The sequence below is a fragment of the Macaca nemestrina genome, chromosome 5 (genome assembly GCF_043159975.1).
Source record: "Macaca nemestrina isolate mMacNem1 chromosome 5, mMacNem.hap1, whole genome shotgun sequence".
Lineage (NCBI taxonomy): Eukaryota > Metazoa > Chordata > Mammalia > Primates > Cercopithecidae > Macaca > Macaca nemestrina.
The window spans coordinates 74,410,695-74,424,845 of NC_092129.1; the positions used below are offsets into that span (position 1 = coordinate 74,410,695).

At 44.3% G+C, this 14,151-nt stretch overlaps 1 protein-coding gene across 8 annotated transcripts in view; it reads left to right on the forward strand.

Moving 5' to 3' along the window:
- LOC105478722 (TIAM Rac1 associated GEF 2) overlaps positions 1-14,151 on the forward strand; it is a 322,470-nt gene that overhangs the window by 204,880 nt on the left and 103,439 nt on the right. For 7 of the 8 annotated variants that reach the window (XM_024791920.2, XM_024791922.2, XM_011736307.3 and 4 more), the window contains 2 exons: positions 2,736-2,908; positions 6,247-6,471. In XM_024791920.2, coding sequence (XP_024647688.2) covers positions 2,736-2,908; positions 6,247-6,471 — 398 coding nt within the window. Of the gene's footprint in view, positions 1-2,735; positions 2,909-6,246; positions 6,472-7,295; positions 7,441-14,151 lie in introns of those variants that run through there. The other variant, XM_011736312.3, reaches the window with a different exon arrangement.

Consider the following 14,151-nt stretch of genomic DNA (forward strand, 5'->3'; position numbering starts at 1 on the left):
CATTTCCTCTAGATGCCACGATTTAAACCATGGCTGTTGGGGTTCCAGTGTTAGGGAAGCTGGGAAGTGAACGTGAACCCATCGGAAAGAATTTGGATGTGGATGCAGCTGGAGCTGCTCTGCACCTTTGCCCTGGTCCTCGGGCCCCGGGTCATGGCTTGTAGCATGTGCAACGGTAGCATCGGATGGCCTTACTTGATGGGAAGACGTGGTTTATTGTGTAACTGCTGCATCAGTGGCTGGAAAAAGATACTGGCCAGGACTGCAAGAAGCAGCTCTGGCTATAAACCTCTTGCTACTTTCCCTGGTTTGTAATATTTGAGTTCCGTCAGCCTGTTAGTTTGGATGAGTTTTATTTGTGGGGAGGAGTAAATGCGCAGTTTCTTGAGATCATAAAGTACCATGGAGGGAGAAAGTACTGTTTCCGAAGTCCCAAGTTTGGAGCAGGCATCTTTCTTGGCTTCTGTGTGCCGTTATCAGTTCTATTGTATAAACTTGTTTGTTCATATCAAGACTTATTTTTAAAGGAAGTAATGAAATTGGAGAGACTGAAATCGTTTTTAAAACGTCTGAACTTCTATGAATGAGGATGCAAACACAGTAGGATAAAGTACCGTGAAGTGGAGCCCAGGCATTTGTTTACAGTGAAGGCAGGCTGGTGTTTCTTTCCTGTCAATGCGAAAGGCACTTGCGAAGCACCCGGATGGTGGTCATTGTTATTTGTATGCTGGAGGTTGGCACATGAGAAGTAGTCAAAAAAGTTTATTGGATACAGATTTGAGGGGATAGTTAACCTATACAAGAGGACACATTTGTGAGCATTTTAGAAGCATTAATTTGCTTAAAAATTGTGTCTAATAATTATGCAATTTCTAATTAATGAAACAAACTCATAATAACTTCTACCAGCAATACTTTGTTAGCTCATGAGGGGAAAAATAAGCACTTAAAAGCATAGGTTGCAGTATGTTTAGAGTCATGTTTGAAAATTCAGGCACATTTAGTTTCACTTTTCTGCCTTAGTCTAAGTCATGTTTTCTATTAGTTTCACTTTTCTCCCTTAGCCTAAGTAATGTTTTCTATCACTATGAGATAAAAGGCAATACTAAAAATTAAGTTATTTTACATCGCATTTGGAGAACAAAGTGGCTACTTTCTCGTAAATGGCAAAGTCCCCGAGGTATGTTCAGTTTCTTGTTCCCATTGATGGTCAGTGGAGTGAGTGAGTGTGGTCTGAGTTCACATCCCTGCTGCTCCACGGGGCAGCGGTGGGACCCTTGCAAGTAAATCGATCTCTCGGTTTTCTCATTTTTAGTGTGAAAGGAAAATAAAACCTGGGGACCCCAATTCATGATGCCAGAAGGAAAAAAAAAAAGCCGAAAGCTGAGTCATGCGAGATGCTGCCTTTCCATTTCTTTCTAAGCAGGAGCTACAGATAAAAGGTTAAATATCCCCACAGGTAGCTAGCTACTCTGTGTTCACCTTATCTTATGTGAAGTGCTGATTCACCACCAAGTGCTGGATGATTACGTCATTGACAGTTTCCCTGCCTGCTCCTTTTCCCTTGCGGCAGGTGGATTACCACGCTCTCCCTCTTTCCCCTCCAGCCCACTTTTAATTTTTAAACATTGAGGCCCTCAACATCATCTTTGGAGAAAGGCACAGACCACAGACTGTTTCTGTGATTCTGTGTTCTCTTCCTCCGGACATGTCCATAACTTTGGCAAAATAAACTTCTCAATAGATCGAGACCTGTCCTGGATACTTTTTGGGTTACAGTAGAATGGGCTAAATAACCCTGCCCACCTTCAGGCCTCTATGGGGATTAAATAAGCCAGTGCATGTGGAGTACTTACAAGAGTTAAGCAACAACTTATTATTTTGTATTGTTATTACTGATATTACATTTACAAAGACATCTCATTTTCGTTGAGGTTCATTCTGATATAACTAGGTATACTTCAGATGCCACTTTTCCTTGTTTACCATGTTTCTGTCACATGCTTGTCTCACTCAGGTGTTTTTTTTGTTTTTATTTTTATTTTTATTTATTAATTTATTATTATTATACTTTAAGTTCTAGGGTACATGTGCATAACATGCAGGTTTGTTACATATGTATACTTGTGCCATGTTGGTGTGCTGCACCCATCAACTCGTCAGCACCCATCAACTCGTCATTTACATCAGGTATAACTCCCAATGCAATCCCTCCCCCCTCCCCCCTCCCCGTGATAGGCCCCGGTGTGTGATGTTCCCCTTCCCGAGTCCAAGTGATCTCATTGTTCAGTTCCCACCTATGAGTGAGAACATGCGGTGTTTGGTTTTCTGTTCTTGTGATAGTTTGCTGAGAATGATGGTTTCCAGCTGCATCCATGTCCCTACAAAGGACACAAACTCATCCTTTTTTATGGCTGCATAGTATTCCATGGTGTATATGTGCCACATTTTCTTAATCCAGTCTGTCACTGATGGACATTTGGGTTGATTCCAAGTCTTTGCTATTGTGAATAGTGCCGCAATAAACATACGTGTGCATGTGTCTTTATAGCAGCATGCTTTATAATCCTTTGGGTATATACCCAGTAATGGGATGGCTGGGTCATATGGTACATCTAGTTCTAGATCCTTGAGGAATCGCCATACTGTTTTTAAAAGTGTATCACTTTCCTTCCCAGTCCTTTCCTACATCTCCAGAGATGACCGGGATGTGATTTTGCTTCTGTGTTTCACAGGATGCACGCTGCTGTTTTATGAGACCTATGGGAAGAATTCCATGGATCAGAGCAGTGCCCCTCGGTGTGCTCTGTTTGCAGAAGACAGCATAGTGCAGTCTGTTCCAGAACATCCCAAGAAAGAAAACGTGTTCTGCCTCAGCAACTCCTTTGGAGACGTCTACCTTTTCCAGGTACTGCCGGTGCTTTGTAAGTGGAGGTAATAGTTTATGCACTGCTAGAATAAGAAGGAACAGAAAAGGCAAAACTTGGAAATGAAATTGAATACATGCTTAGTCAGGTTTTGGATTTGGCCTTAAGCAACAGATGTTGGCCTCCCCTGACTGCCAAGGGCCCTGGGCCATCACCAATCCAGTCATTCATCCAGAGGGCACTTTTCAGGTGCCTCTGAAGTCCCAGGCTGTGGCCCATGAGATGCTCTTTGGCACACAAAGGGAAAAAAAATCATGATCCCTGTTCTGGAGTAGCTGGCGATCTAGTGAGTGCAATGGTGAAGATTCCCAGACTTGGGGCTTTTCAAATGAAGCTTGGAGAATACTGATGGGAGGGGCTTGGGTTCTTCCCACGAATCTCAGTGGATGTCAGAGGTTTTCGGGAAAACTCTCATAGACAAATGCTGTGAGGTCTCAGTTCCCTGTGGAAGTGGTCTTAGGATCTTAAGATTCAGGTTATCTACTGTTAGAATTTTCAGGGACTTTCTAGCCAATGAAAGGTTGGGGAACATGGTGGTCCTGAGCCATCGGTATTGGGGTCAGGCTTGGGTTTGAATCCTGGCACCTTTGTTAGCATTGAGTTTGTAAGTGATCTTGGTGCCCATACCAGACTTCTCTGAGCTTTGGGCCCTTCAACCAGTGGCTTACACGATTACCTTAAGAGTAAATAACATCGTGTATGCGTTAAATGCTAAATAAATTCTAACTTGGTGATTAATATTTAACTCAGAAGAGGTGAGAGTGAGAGCTGGGAAGTGAAGTCTGCTTCTTAAATGCCCCCCGTCTAAACCCAGCACTTGACATACACACAGTGTTGGCTGTAGGTTACATCTGACTGGAAGTTTCATGGAAAACCTCGTAAAGCCTGGGTTTAGATCTCTCATAAAGATGGTCCTGGGTGCCCTCAGAAGCCCTGCAGTGTAACAGTGTTCTCTAGGCTGACTTTGGGAGTCTAGAATGCTCTGAAGTGCTCCCTGCTGGGACCAGCACTGGGTAAGCTCCCTGGGCCTTTAGTTGTACTGCTGTTCCAACTTGACTTAACTTACTAGAGCCAGGGCCTGAGATTTGATTTTCCTTTTCTTAACAGAAAGGTTGCTTAAAAACTTCTATGACGCTTTAAAGCAAAGTAATGAATTTATGTTAGTCTGAATTGTAGGGAAGGTAAAAAAAACAAACAACAACAATAACAAAACCTTAGGTTAAATCTGCATGGACTTCTTAGGGGTAAGTGTGAAATGAATGTTTTATTTTGTGATTCAGGTAAAACATCCTTAGTTTTCAGAGTTTTCCTGCCTGTGATCCCAGCACTTTGGAGGCTGAGGCAGGGGGAGGGCTTAAGGACAGGAGTTCGAAATCAGCTTGGTCAACATAGTGAGACCCCATCTCTATGAAAGAAAAATAAAAAAATTAGCCAGGCATGGTGGTATGTACCTCTGGTCCCAGCTACTTGGGAGGCTGAGGCTTGAGGATCATTTGAGCTCAGGAGGTCAAGGTTGCAGGGAGCTATGATTGTGCCACTGCACTCCAGCCCAGGCGACAGAGACCCTGTCTTAGCAGCAACAACAACAACAACAACAAAGTTTTCCCAGGTGTTCTGTTTTGTGATCCCAGAGGCCACTTGAGGTTTGACCCTGTGACTCGAATGTGTGTGGTTATTTCTGGACATCAAGAGAAATGAAAGTACTTTTCAGCCTGCTTAGAATAATACCCATTTGCCCACTGTGCTTTATTCAAACTTTGCTGATTGTTTTTAAAATATTTTTCTTTTAAAAAATGTATTATTATTATTATTATTATTTGAGATGGAATCTTAGTCTGTTGCCCAGGCTGGAGTACAGTGGTGTGATCTCAGCTCACTGCAACCTCCACCTCCCAGGTTCAAGCGATTCTTGAATTCCTGCCTCAGTTTCCGAAGTAGCTGGGATTACAGGTGCCCGCGACCATGCCTGGCTAATTTTTTTTTTTTGTTGTTGTTTGTTTTATAGAGACTGTGTTTCACCATGTTGGCCAGGCTGGTTTCGAACTCCTGACCTCAAGTGACCTCACCTTGGCTTTCCAAAAAGTGCTAGGATTACAGGTGTGAGCCACCTCGCCTGTCCTATTATTATTTTTTAATTGACTTGGGGACTTACTTTGTTCCCCAGGCTGGTTTTGAACTCCTGGGCTCAAAAGTCCTGGGATTACAGGCATGAGCCACTGTGCCCAGCCAAAAATAAAATACTTTTCTCTTATAAAAATAGTATATGGTCTTTGTGTTAGAAGTCACTGAAAAGTACAGAAAGGAAAAACCTTCATATATTCAAAGACAATAGTGTTATTTTATTTCCCCCCAGTATACTTTTATGTACATTCTTTTTTTTTTTTTTTTTTTTGTATTGAGGCCATCCTGTAGATGTAATTTTATATCCAGTTTTGAAAATTTCATATTCTAGTCCTAATGCTTACTCATTCTGTTAAAATTCTGAAGACAAGCATCCATTTATTTATTTATTTATTTATTTATTTATTTATTTTTGAGACGGAGTCTTGCTCTGTCGCCCAGTCTGGAGTGCAGTGGCGCAATCTCAGCTCACTGCAGTCTCCACCTCCTGGGCTCAAGTGATTCTCCTGTCTCAGCCTCCCGAGTAGCTGGGATTTCAGGCATGCACCACCACACCCGGCTAATTTTTCTATTTTATTTATTTGTTTATTTTTGAGACAGAGTCTCGCTCTGTCACCCAGGCTGGAGTGCAGTAGCATGATTTCGGCTCACTGCAACCTCTGCCTCCCAGCTCAAAGTGATTCTCATGTCTCAGCCTCCCAAGTAGCTGGGATTACAGGCATGTGCCACCACACCCAGCTAATTTTTGTATTTTAGTAGAGATGTGGTTTCACCTTGTTGGCCAGGCTGGTCTCAAACACCTGACCTCAGGTGATCCACCCACCTTGGCCTCCCAGGTGCTGGGATTACAGGCATGAGCCACCACGCCCGGCCAAGCATCCTTTTAGAGAGTGGCGTAATGTGTCATGAGTGTGTCTACCCTGTTGTTCTTATCACTGCTATGTGGTTGGCTAGTGCTTGTTTCTGGTTTTAGTTCCTGTCCTATTCAGAGCTCCATGATGCTTTATCCTCTGCTCCTAATGTTCTCTGAGTCCCTCTGAACCTGAGTTGAATGGTTGAATGTGTTTATGAAATTAAGCAACTTGTATGCAGTGCAAGTACTTCTTGGATTTTGCACGTCTAAGCCCAGCCTGCCATTTTGGAGAGCACTTTAGTGGTAACATAATTTGAAACAGGCTTTCTCCCTCCCTGTGTGTAGGCCACCAGCCAGACAGATCTAGAAAACTGGGTCACCGCCGTACACTCTGCTTGTGCATCCCTTTTTGCAAAGAAGCATGGGAAAGAGGACACACTGCGGCTACTGAAGAACCAGACCAAAAACCTGCTTCAGAAGATAGACATGGACAGCAAGATGAAGAAGATGGCAGAGCTGCAGCTGTCCATTGTGAGCGACCCAAAGAACAGGAAAGCCATAGAGAACCAGGTACTGTTTGTCTGCTCCTGAGTTTTCTTCTGTTGCTCACGTCACTTGTGCAGTGACTGAACGCAGGCTCTCATCTTGGTGGTATTTCTTGGCTCACATCTTGGTGGTATTTCTTACACCCTGGGGGAAGTAGTTTCTGTGGCTTTTCATTTTAGGTACCTAATGTTTGCTGTTTTGTGACATGGGTGATATGATATGCTTTACAATCTTTGGCGGCTCTGTGTATATCCTGAAATACTTTGTGACCCAAACTTAATTCCTAATTTGAATAGTGCCTTCAGGCCTTGATGACTCACTCATATATTGTCATTTTCTGAACAAAATCCATAGAATAAAACTACTAGAAGATTAGACAGGTAAAAGTCTAATACAATGGCTTTGGAAAACGTGATATGGTATAACAGCTGTTTCTGTGTCTGTGGATTGCAAGAAAACAGTAATTTTTCTGTTTATAACAGAGAAGCAGCTAACGAAATGCTTTCTTTTCTCTGCTCTGGTTCCATATTCATTTAATAAATGGCTGGTTCCTATGGCATTTGCATTTTAGAGAAGGGGAAGCAGTTTGAACATTTTTATTTCCATTTGCTCAGACAACCTCAACACTTAGACAAGTGTTAGTGGAATTTCGAGCATCCTTATCTTAAGTCAGGTTTCCTAGGAGACAGACTTTGATAGAGATTTAGACGTGACAAGTTTTACTGGGAATGCCCTCAGGGACAATGCCAGCCTGGAGTGAGGGAGCAAGATCTGGGAGGGACAAGTTGCATTGTGATGCAGCTTGTCCCACAGCGAGCTGTGGAGCTGGGAGGGCCCTTCAGAGTTCTGTATGGAGGCAAGGTGGCTGGCCTTTGTCCCCTCAGGCCAGCAGGGCAAGGCAGCTCTCTTCAGTAGAGGTCAGTTACCACGAGGGGATCTGTGTGTGAGCTGGGAGAAGGAAAGGAATCCCTCTGTCTTGAAGTGGGGATCTGGGTGAGTCGCTATAGAATCCACTACAGCGCCCTCCAAAACCAGTTGTCAAATGACCTGGGAACTTGAATGAGGAATAGGATGAAGATAGATAATGAGCAGGTTCTTGCATTTTTCTTCCTTTAGTTACTTGTTATTACAGAGAAACCAGATTCTTTAGAAAAAAAAATTTCATGGTAACACAACAATTTACATATGGTGACTTATTAGAAAGGAATTTTACATATGGTGTTTTATTTAAATTGCAAATTAAATCATACCTCTGTTTATGTCTGAATGTTTAACCTTGTTTGGAAATTTTTTCATCTGTGTATATATGAAGAATTCAGCCTGAATTCTGGACGTGGTGGCAGACACCTATAATCCCAGCTGGGCGCAGTGACTGACGCCTGTAATCCCAGCACTTTGGGAGGCCGAGGTGGGCAGATCACCTGAGGTCAGGAGTTTGAGACCAGCCTGGCCAACATGACAAAACCCCATCTCTACTAAAAATACAAAAATTATCTAGGCTTGGTGACGGGCACCTGTAATTCCAGCTACTCTGGAAGCTGAGGCAGGAGAATCGCTTGAACCTGGGAGGGAGAGGTTGCAGTGAGCTGAGACTGTGCATTGCACTCTAGCCTAGGGAACAGAGTGAGACTCTGTCTAAAAAAATAGAAAAGAATTCAGCATGAGTAGGAAAAAATTTCTGGCTAAAAATAGGAAACGGATTAAAGGCATGCATTCATTGATACACCGAGAATTTGGAATAAAGTATCAATTGGCAATAGCAGAATAACCAAATAATTCTGACCTCTGCCCCTGATTAATCTTCTGACTCTATCTACCTTTGCTTCTCCTTTTCTCATATCTCATGTTGCCTTTCTCCCATCTCAGTTCTTTTTCTCTTGCTTATTTTCCCATCTGCAAATACTGGTGTACCTAATAGATGCATCTGGCTTAAAGAAATAAAAATAATTATAATATAGGGACCCAGTTTCTAAGAAATTATAATTTAGTTAGAGAGCAAACCTTGTGAACATGAAACTAAAGGACCTTCTAAAATGATCTAAGTTAGGTGACAGCTGGTATAGTCATCAAATATTATGGGAGATGAGAGGGTTGAGGTTGTATTGTGATCTTGAGGAAATGAAGACTTCCTGGAAGAATATGGTGTTAAAAACTTGTTAAGAGGCCGGGTGTGGTGGCTCACACCTGTAATCCCAGCACTTTGGGAGGCCGAGCTGGGCGGATCACGAGGTCAGGAGATCGAGACCATCCTGGCTAACACAGTGAAACTCCATCTCTACTAAAAATACAAAAAAAAAATTAGCCAGGTGTGGTGGCAGGCGCCTGTGGTCCCAGCTATTTGGGAGGCTGAGGCAGGAGAATGGTGTGAACCCGGGAGGTGGAGCTTGCAGTGAGCCGAGATCGTGCCACTGCACTCCAGCCTGGGTGACAGACAGAGACTCCGCCTCAAAAAAAAAAAAAAAGTTGTTGAGAGATGTGAAGGATTGCCAGGCTGGGAGGGGGTTGGGCAAGCATGGAGAGACAACTGGAAGTGACTGAGTGGTGGCCTGGGGCTCTGGAGCACCCTGGAGTTAAAGGTTTGGGAAGTGATGAGAGTTGGCGGTTAGGTTGGACAGGCAATGCAGCTTTTTCAGCCTGTGTCTTAGTCTGGAAGAAAATACTTTAAACTGGGTGGTTTATAAACAAGAGCAATTTATTTCTCAGAGTTCTGAAGGCTGAGAAGTCCAAGATCAAGACACCTGCAGATTCAGTGTCTGGTGAGGCCCTGCTTTCTGGTTTCTAGAAGCATCTTCTTACCGTATTCTAGCATCTTCTTACTGTGTTCTAGCATCTTCTTACTGTATTCTAGCATCTTCTTACCGTATTCTAGCATGACATGAGAGGCAAGGGGTCTTTCCGGGCCGCCTTTTATAAGGCCACTCATCCTCTTCATGAGGGCTCTGCCATTATGACTGTCCTGTGCAGTGGATTAAGCAGCCAAGGATGAAAGATGCTGTAACTTAATGCTTGAATCACACGGTTTATTGGCACACAGACAATTCTTAACAAATATAGGTATTTTATCCCCATTCTCGCTACACACAACTCTCGTTTTTCACCTGTTAGGAACAGGTCGGGGATCTTACATGAATAGGCACAGGATTGGTCACAGAAGTCCTCAGGCATCGGGGAATAGCTTCCTCTGGCGTCAAGGCTGGAATGTTGAGGCTGAAGCGTTCAGTCGAGGAGATGGCAAGCCTGACTCCGGATCCCTTTCTGAGTGGCAGCGTCTCATCCTCATGAGTCTGTGTCTCAGCAGAGCAGGTCGAGCTGCCTGAGGGCTTCTCCTTTTATAGTCCCTGTACGGGGATCTGTCTGTGTCTGGTTATCTTGAAGGTTGGTGCGCCCTAGCATGTGATGCCGTCCCAAATTGGAATATCCCCACACAGTTGGTCTAAACAGATTTGGACATTCTGGGCATGTTGTCAGACATCTGCACTCACACACTATGATAACATATTCACACTACACCCATAAATCGCACTCCAAACAATGACCTAATCACTGCCCCTTTTAAAAAGGCCCCACTTCCTAATACCATCACCTAAAGCATTAAGATTTCAATGTATGTATTTTTTTTTTGAGGGACACATTCAGCCCATAGTGGTCCTGTAGGCAAGGCTCAGATGGTAAGGTTTATTTTATACTCTGCATTCAAGGGGGCAATACAAGTTTTTAAGCTGAGGACAAAGCATGATGACATAGTGTCTTTGGAAGATTAATCAGGCAGCAGTTTGGAGGACAGAGTGGGGCAAAAGGTGTCAAGCAGTGGAGTGGCACTGTGCTGGCTACGTAGATACAAGGGCTTGATCCCAAGTGACACAAGTTCAACAGTTTACATGGAAAATGTATAACAGGGTGTATCATTTTCCGTAATTCTATAGAATCTTTTTTTTTCTTTTTCTTTCCTTTTTTTTTTTTTTTTGAGACAGAGTTTTGCTCTTGTTGCCCAGGCTGGATTGTAATGGTATATGATCTCGGCTCACCACAACCTCCGTCTCCTGGGTTCAAGCGATTCTCATGCCTCAGCCTCCCGAGTAGCTGGGATTACAGGCACCCGCCACCACGCCTAGCCCAATTTTGTAGTTTTAGTAGAGACGGGGTTTCACCATGTTGGTCAGGCTGGTCTCGAACTCCTGACCTTAGGGGATCCACCTGCCTCAGCCTCCCAAAGTGCTGGGATTACAGACGTGAGCCACCACGCCCAGCCTCAATTTTATAGAATCTTAAAGACAGTAACTTACGCCCCTGAGTGGAACTGTTGGTCAACCAGGATATGCCATTTAAACTCCAAAGTACAAAATAGTTTTAATGAGGAAGCCAAAACTGCCAAGAAGAATGCAGGAGGTGGAAGGCTTTGGGATCCGACAAGAACACAGCTGCTGACATTGCTGAGGGAGAGCCGCCCCCATGAGCCCAGCTTGCATCCTCTTAGGCCCTGCCTGCCCCTCTTAAGGGGCCTCACCCTGCTCACAGCTAGGGGGCGTTCAGCTCCCGAGGCAGTGCAGCTGTGCCGCAGGGTGGGAGGCCATGTGGAGGTGATGGGACACATCAAAGAGCCTGAAGGAGACACGGTTATCCCAGAGTTTTCTTTGTACCATGTCTTACCCATGGTGCTGATTTTCCAGGATCCAGCAGCCACAGCCTGTTTACCCTGAGATGAGACTTGTGGATTCGAGTGTCTCAGAGTGTTCAGAGCACCCCAGTCAAAAATCTCATCCTGACCGTAATTGTAGTCCTGTCAAAGGGATGCCCAGCTTGGAGTTTTCAGGTCTTTGCGTAGGTCAGATGTTTAGGGCTAGGGAGAGAAAAGGGACATTTGACAACACTGAGAGGCTCCTGGCCTGTTGTGTGTGTGGTGGTGGTGGGTGGGGGTTTCTTTGTGGCCACAAGGAGTCTAAGCAAACATTTTTTTTTTTAATTTAAATTTTCATTAACTGTAATTGTATTCCCTTGTCCATAGTTTGTAAATGTTTAATTGATGACATCATAGTTGGTGCTATTCTCTGATTAAGAGGGGAGGTTACTTTAACATAAACCCTTACATAAATCCAGGGGTCTGGATGGTCAGGTGGCTTGAGGAGAAGCTGTTTTAAAGAAGAGGGTAATTATCACCTGTGGCCCATTATCCATTCTTTGACGGAATCATCAGTTTAGTTATTTTAAGTGCACTATTCTAATACTACTAATTTTTGGTTCTCTCCTACCCATAGCCCAGGCCCTAACCCCTTCCTATGTCCTCCCCACACCCCTTTCTCCCCTACAGCCTTCTCCCAACCCCTGCCGTACATGCACTCCCCTTCTCACGTTATTCTTGTGAGTTTCTGGTAACAGACAATCAGGATTGATCTTAGAAATTCTTGGCCAGGCGCGGTGACTCATGCCTGTAATCCCAGTACTTTGGGAGGCTGAGGCTGGAGGTTCACTTGAGGCCAGGAGCTCAAGATGAGGTGGGGCAACAAGCAAGACACTATTTCTGAAAAAGGAAAAAAAAAAAAAAGAAATTCTACCGGAAAGTATTCTCACTGTATTGCACTCTTTGAGGTTGTGATTTAGTCACATGTTCCTGAAGGGCTTTGCAGCGTGTAGCCTGAGTTATGTTTGCTGTGCCCATTGTCCTTGTGTCCTTTGTCAGCAGGTTGTAAAGACAGCTGTTTGCTCTTTTTTTTTTTTCTTTTTTTTTTGACAGAGTCTCACTCTGTCATCCAGGCTGGAGTGTAGTGGTGTAGTCTCGGCTCACTGCAACCTCCGCCTGCTGGGTTCAAGCGATTCTCCTGCCTCAACCTCCTGAGTAGCTGGGATTACAGGCACCCACCACCACGCCCAGCTAATTTTTGTATTTTTAGTAGAGATGGGGTTTCACCATGTTGACCAGGCTGTTCTTGAACTCCTGACCTCAGGTGATCTGCCCGCCTCGGCCTCCCAAAGTGGTGGGATTACAGGCGTGAAACCACCGTGCCTGGCCAAGAGCTGCTTACTTTTCACCTTCAGACACAAAGACTGGGAAACCTTAAGCAGGAACAACTACTTGCTTAAAATTGCTTTTATGAGATATTTGACAAAAACATGTAATGTGCAGCTACAAAGGCAAAGGTATTTACAGATCAAGACCAATCAGGACAGGGTCTCCAAAATATTCCCTAAGCGTTTAGCTTTCTCTAAACTTCCTTTTAAAAATGTCTGTAAAAGAGCAGTGCTTTATCCACTTAGCATTTTAAAACCTCAATAAATATACATTTATTTATGTAGCTTCCTCCCTAGCGATTTTCCCTGAGAACCTCAGATGTAGTCATTTCTAGCCTAAAAATAGAATGTACAATGTAGATTACATCATGCAAGAGAAATTCTCTGGAACAGGTTTTCTTTGAAGTATGTGGGTGGAGAAGATCCTTTTTGAAATAAAAAGGCACTATCACAGTTAATGTACTGGCTGAGCTGCGTACTGTCAGTGGTCACATGCTCTGGCCATGTCCTGGGCCTCTTGGGTGTTTCTGGGGTAGGATGATGCAGCTTTCATTTGAGCATGTCCAATGTGGACCAGATCATACCGCCATCCACACGCCAGATCGCCTTTGAAGTTCCCAGGGAGGAAGAGTTGTAAATTAAGTCCAGTTAGTACTTTATTTTCCTTTCCACTTATTATTTCAAACAAGTAAACAAGGACAAAACCTCACCACCCTTAGGCAGTCTTGGCATTCTCCCAGATGGCGTCCCCCATCCTGCCTCATTATGTGCGATTTCCAGGGGAGCCAGGCCTGCTTCTGTGGTTAATTAGGCTGGAGAGGGAGGAGGTGATTGGACTACCAGGGGGTACTTGGGGAAGGAGGAAGCACTTGCTGGTAGGGTTGAGACTGCTCTGGGTTTTGTGAAACGTGGGCTTCAGTTTAAATATTTACTTAAATACAGTTTTAAAATCGTAAAGAGGATGGATTGCATTTAGACAACTGGAAACTGGTGAGAACACTGCGAACAAAGCTTTGAGGAAAATACGAGGATACTATGGTGTATTTCTAGATGTGTGCAGGGGGAAGCAGTTTGAAGAACAAACCACTGGAGAGTAGCATATTTGTGAGGGGATTTGAAGGAGATAAAGCCAGATCGTGGAGGTGGTGCGTGAAGATGTGAACTTTATTCAGTAGGCAACAGGGAGATGGTGAAAGTGTTACTTTTTATTTTTTTATTTTTTAAGGCAGAGTCTTGCTGTGTTGCCCAGGCTGGAGTGCAGTGGCATGGTCTTGGCTCACTGCAACCTCTGCCTCCTGGGTTCAAGTGATTCTCGTCCCTCAGCCTCCCGGGCAGCTGCGATTACAGGCATGTGCCACTACGTCCTGCTAATTTTTGTATTTTAGTAGAGGTGGGGTTTCACCATGTTGGCCATGCTGGTCTCAAACTCCTGACCTCAAGTGATCTGCCTGTCTCAGACTCCCAAAGTGCTGGGATTACAGGCGTGAGCCAATGTGCGCGGCTGGAAGTGTTTTTATTTTCTATTTTTTTTGAGATGGAGTGTTTCTCTTTTGTCGCCCGGGCTGGAGTGCAGTGGTGTGATCTCGGCTCACTGCAGCCTCTGCCTCCCGGGTTCCAGCGATTCTCCTGCCTTAGCCTCCTGGGTAGCTGGGATTATAGGCGTACGCCACCACGTCCGGCTAATTTTTGTATTTTTACTAG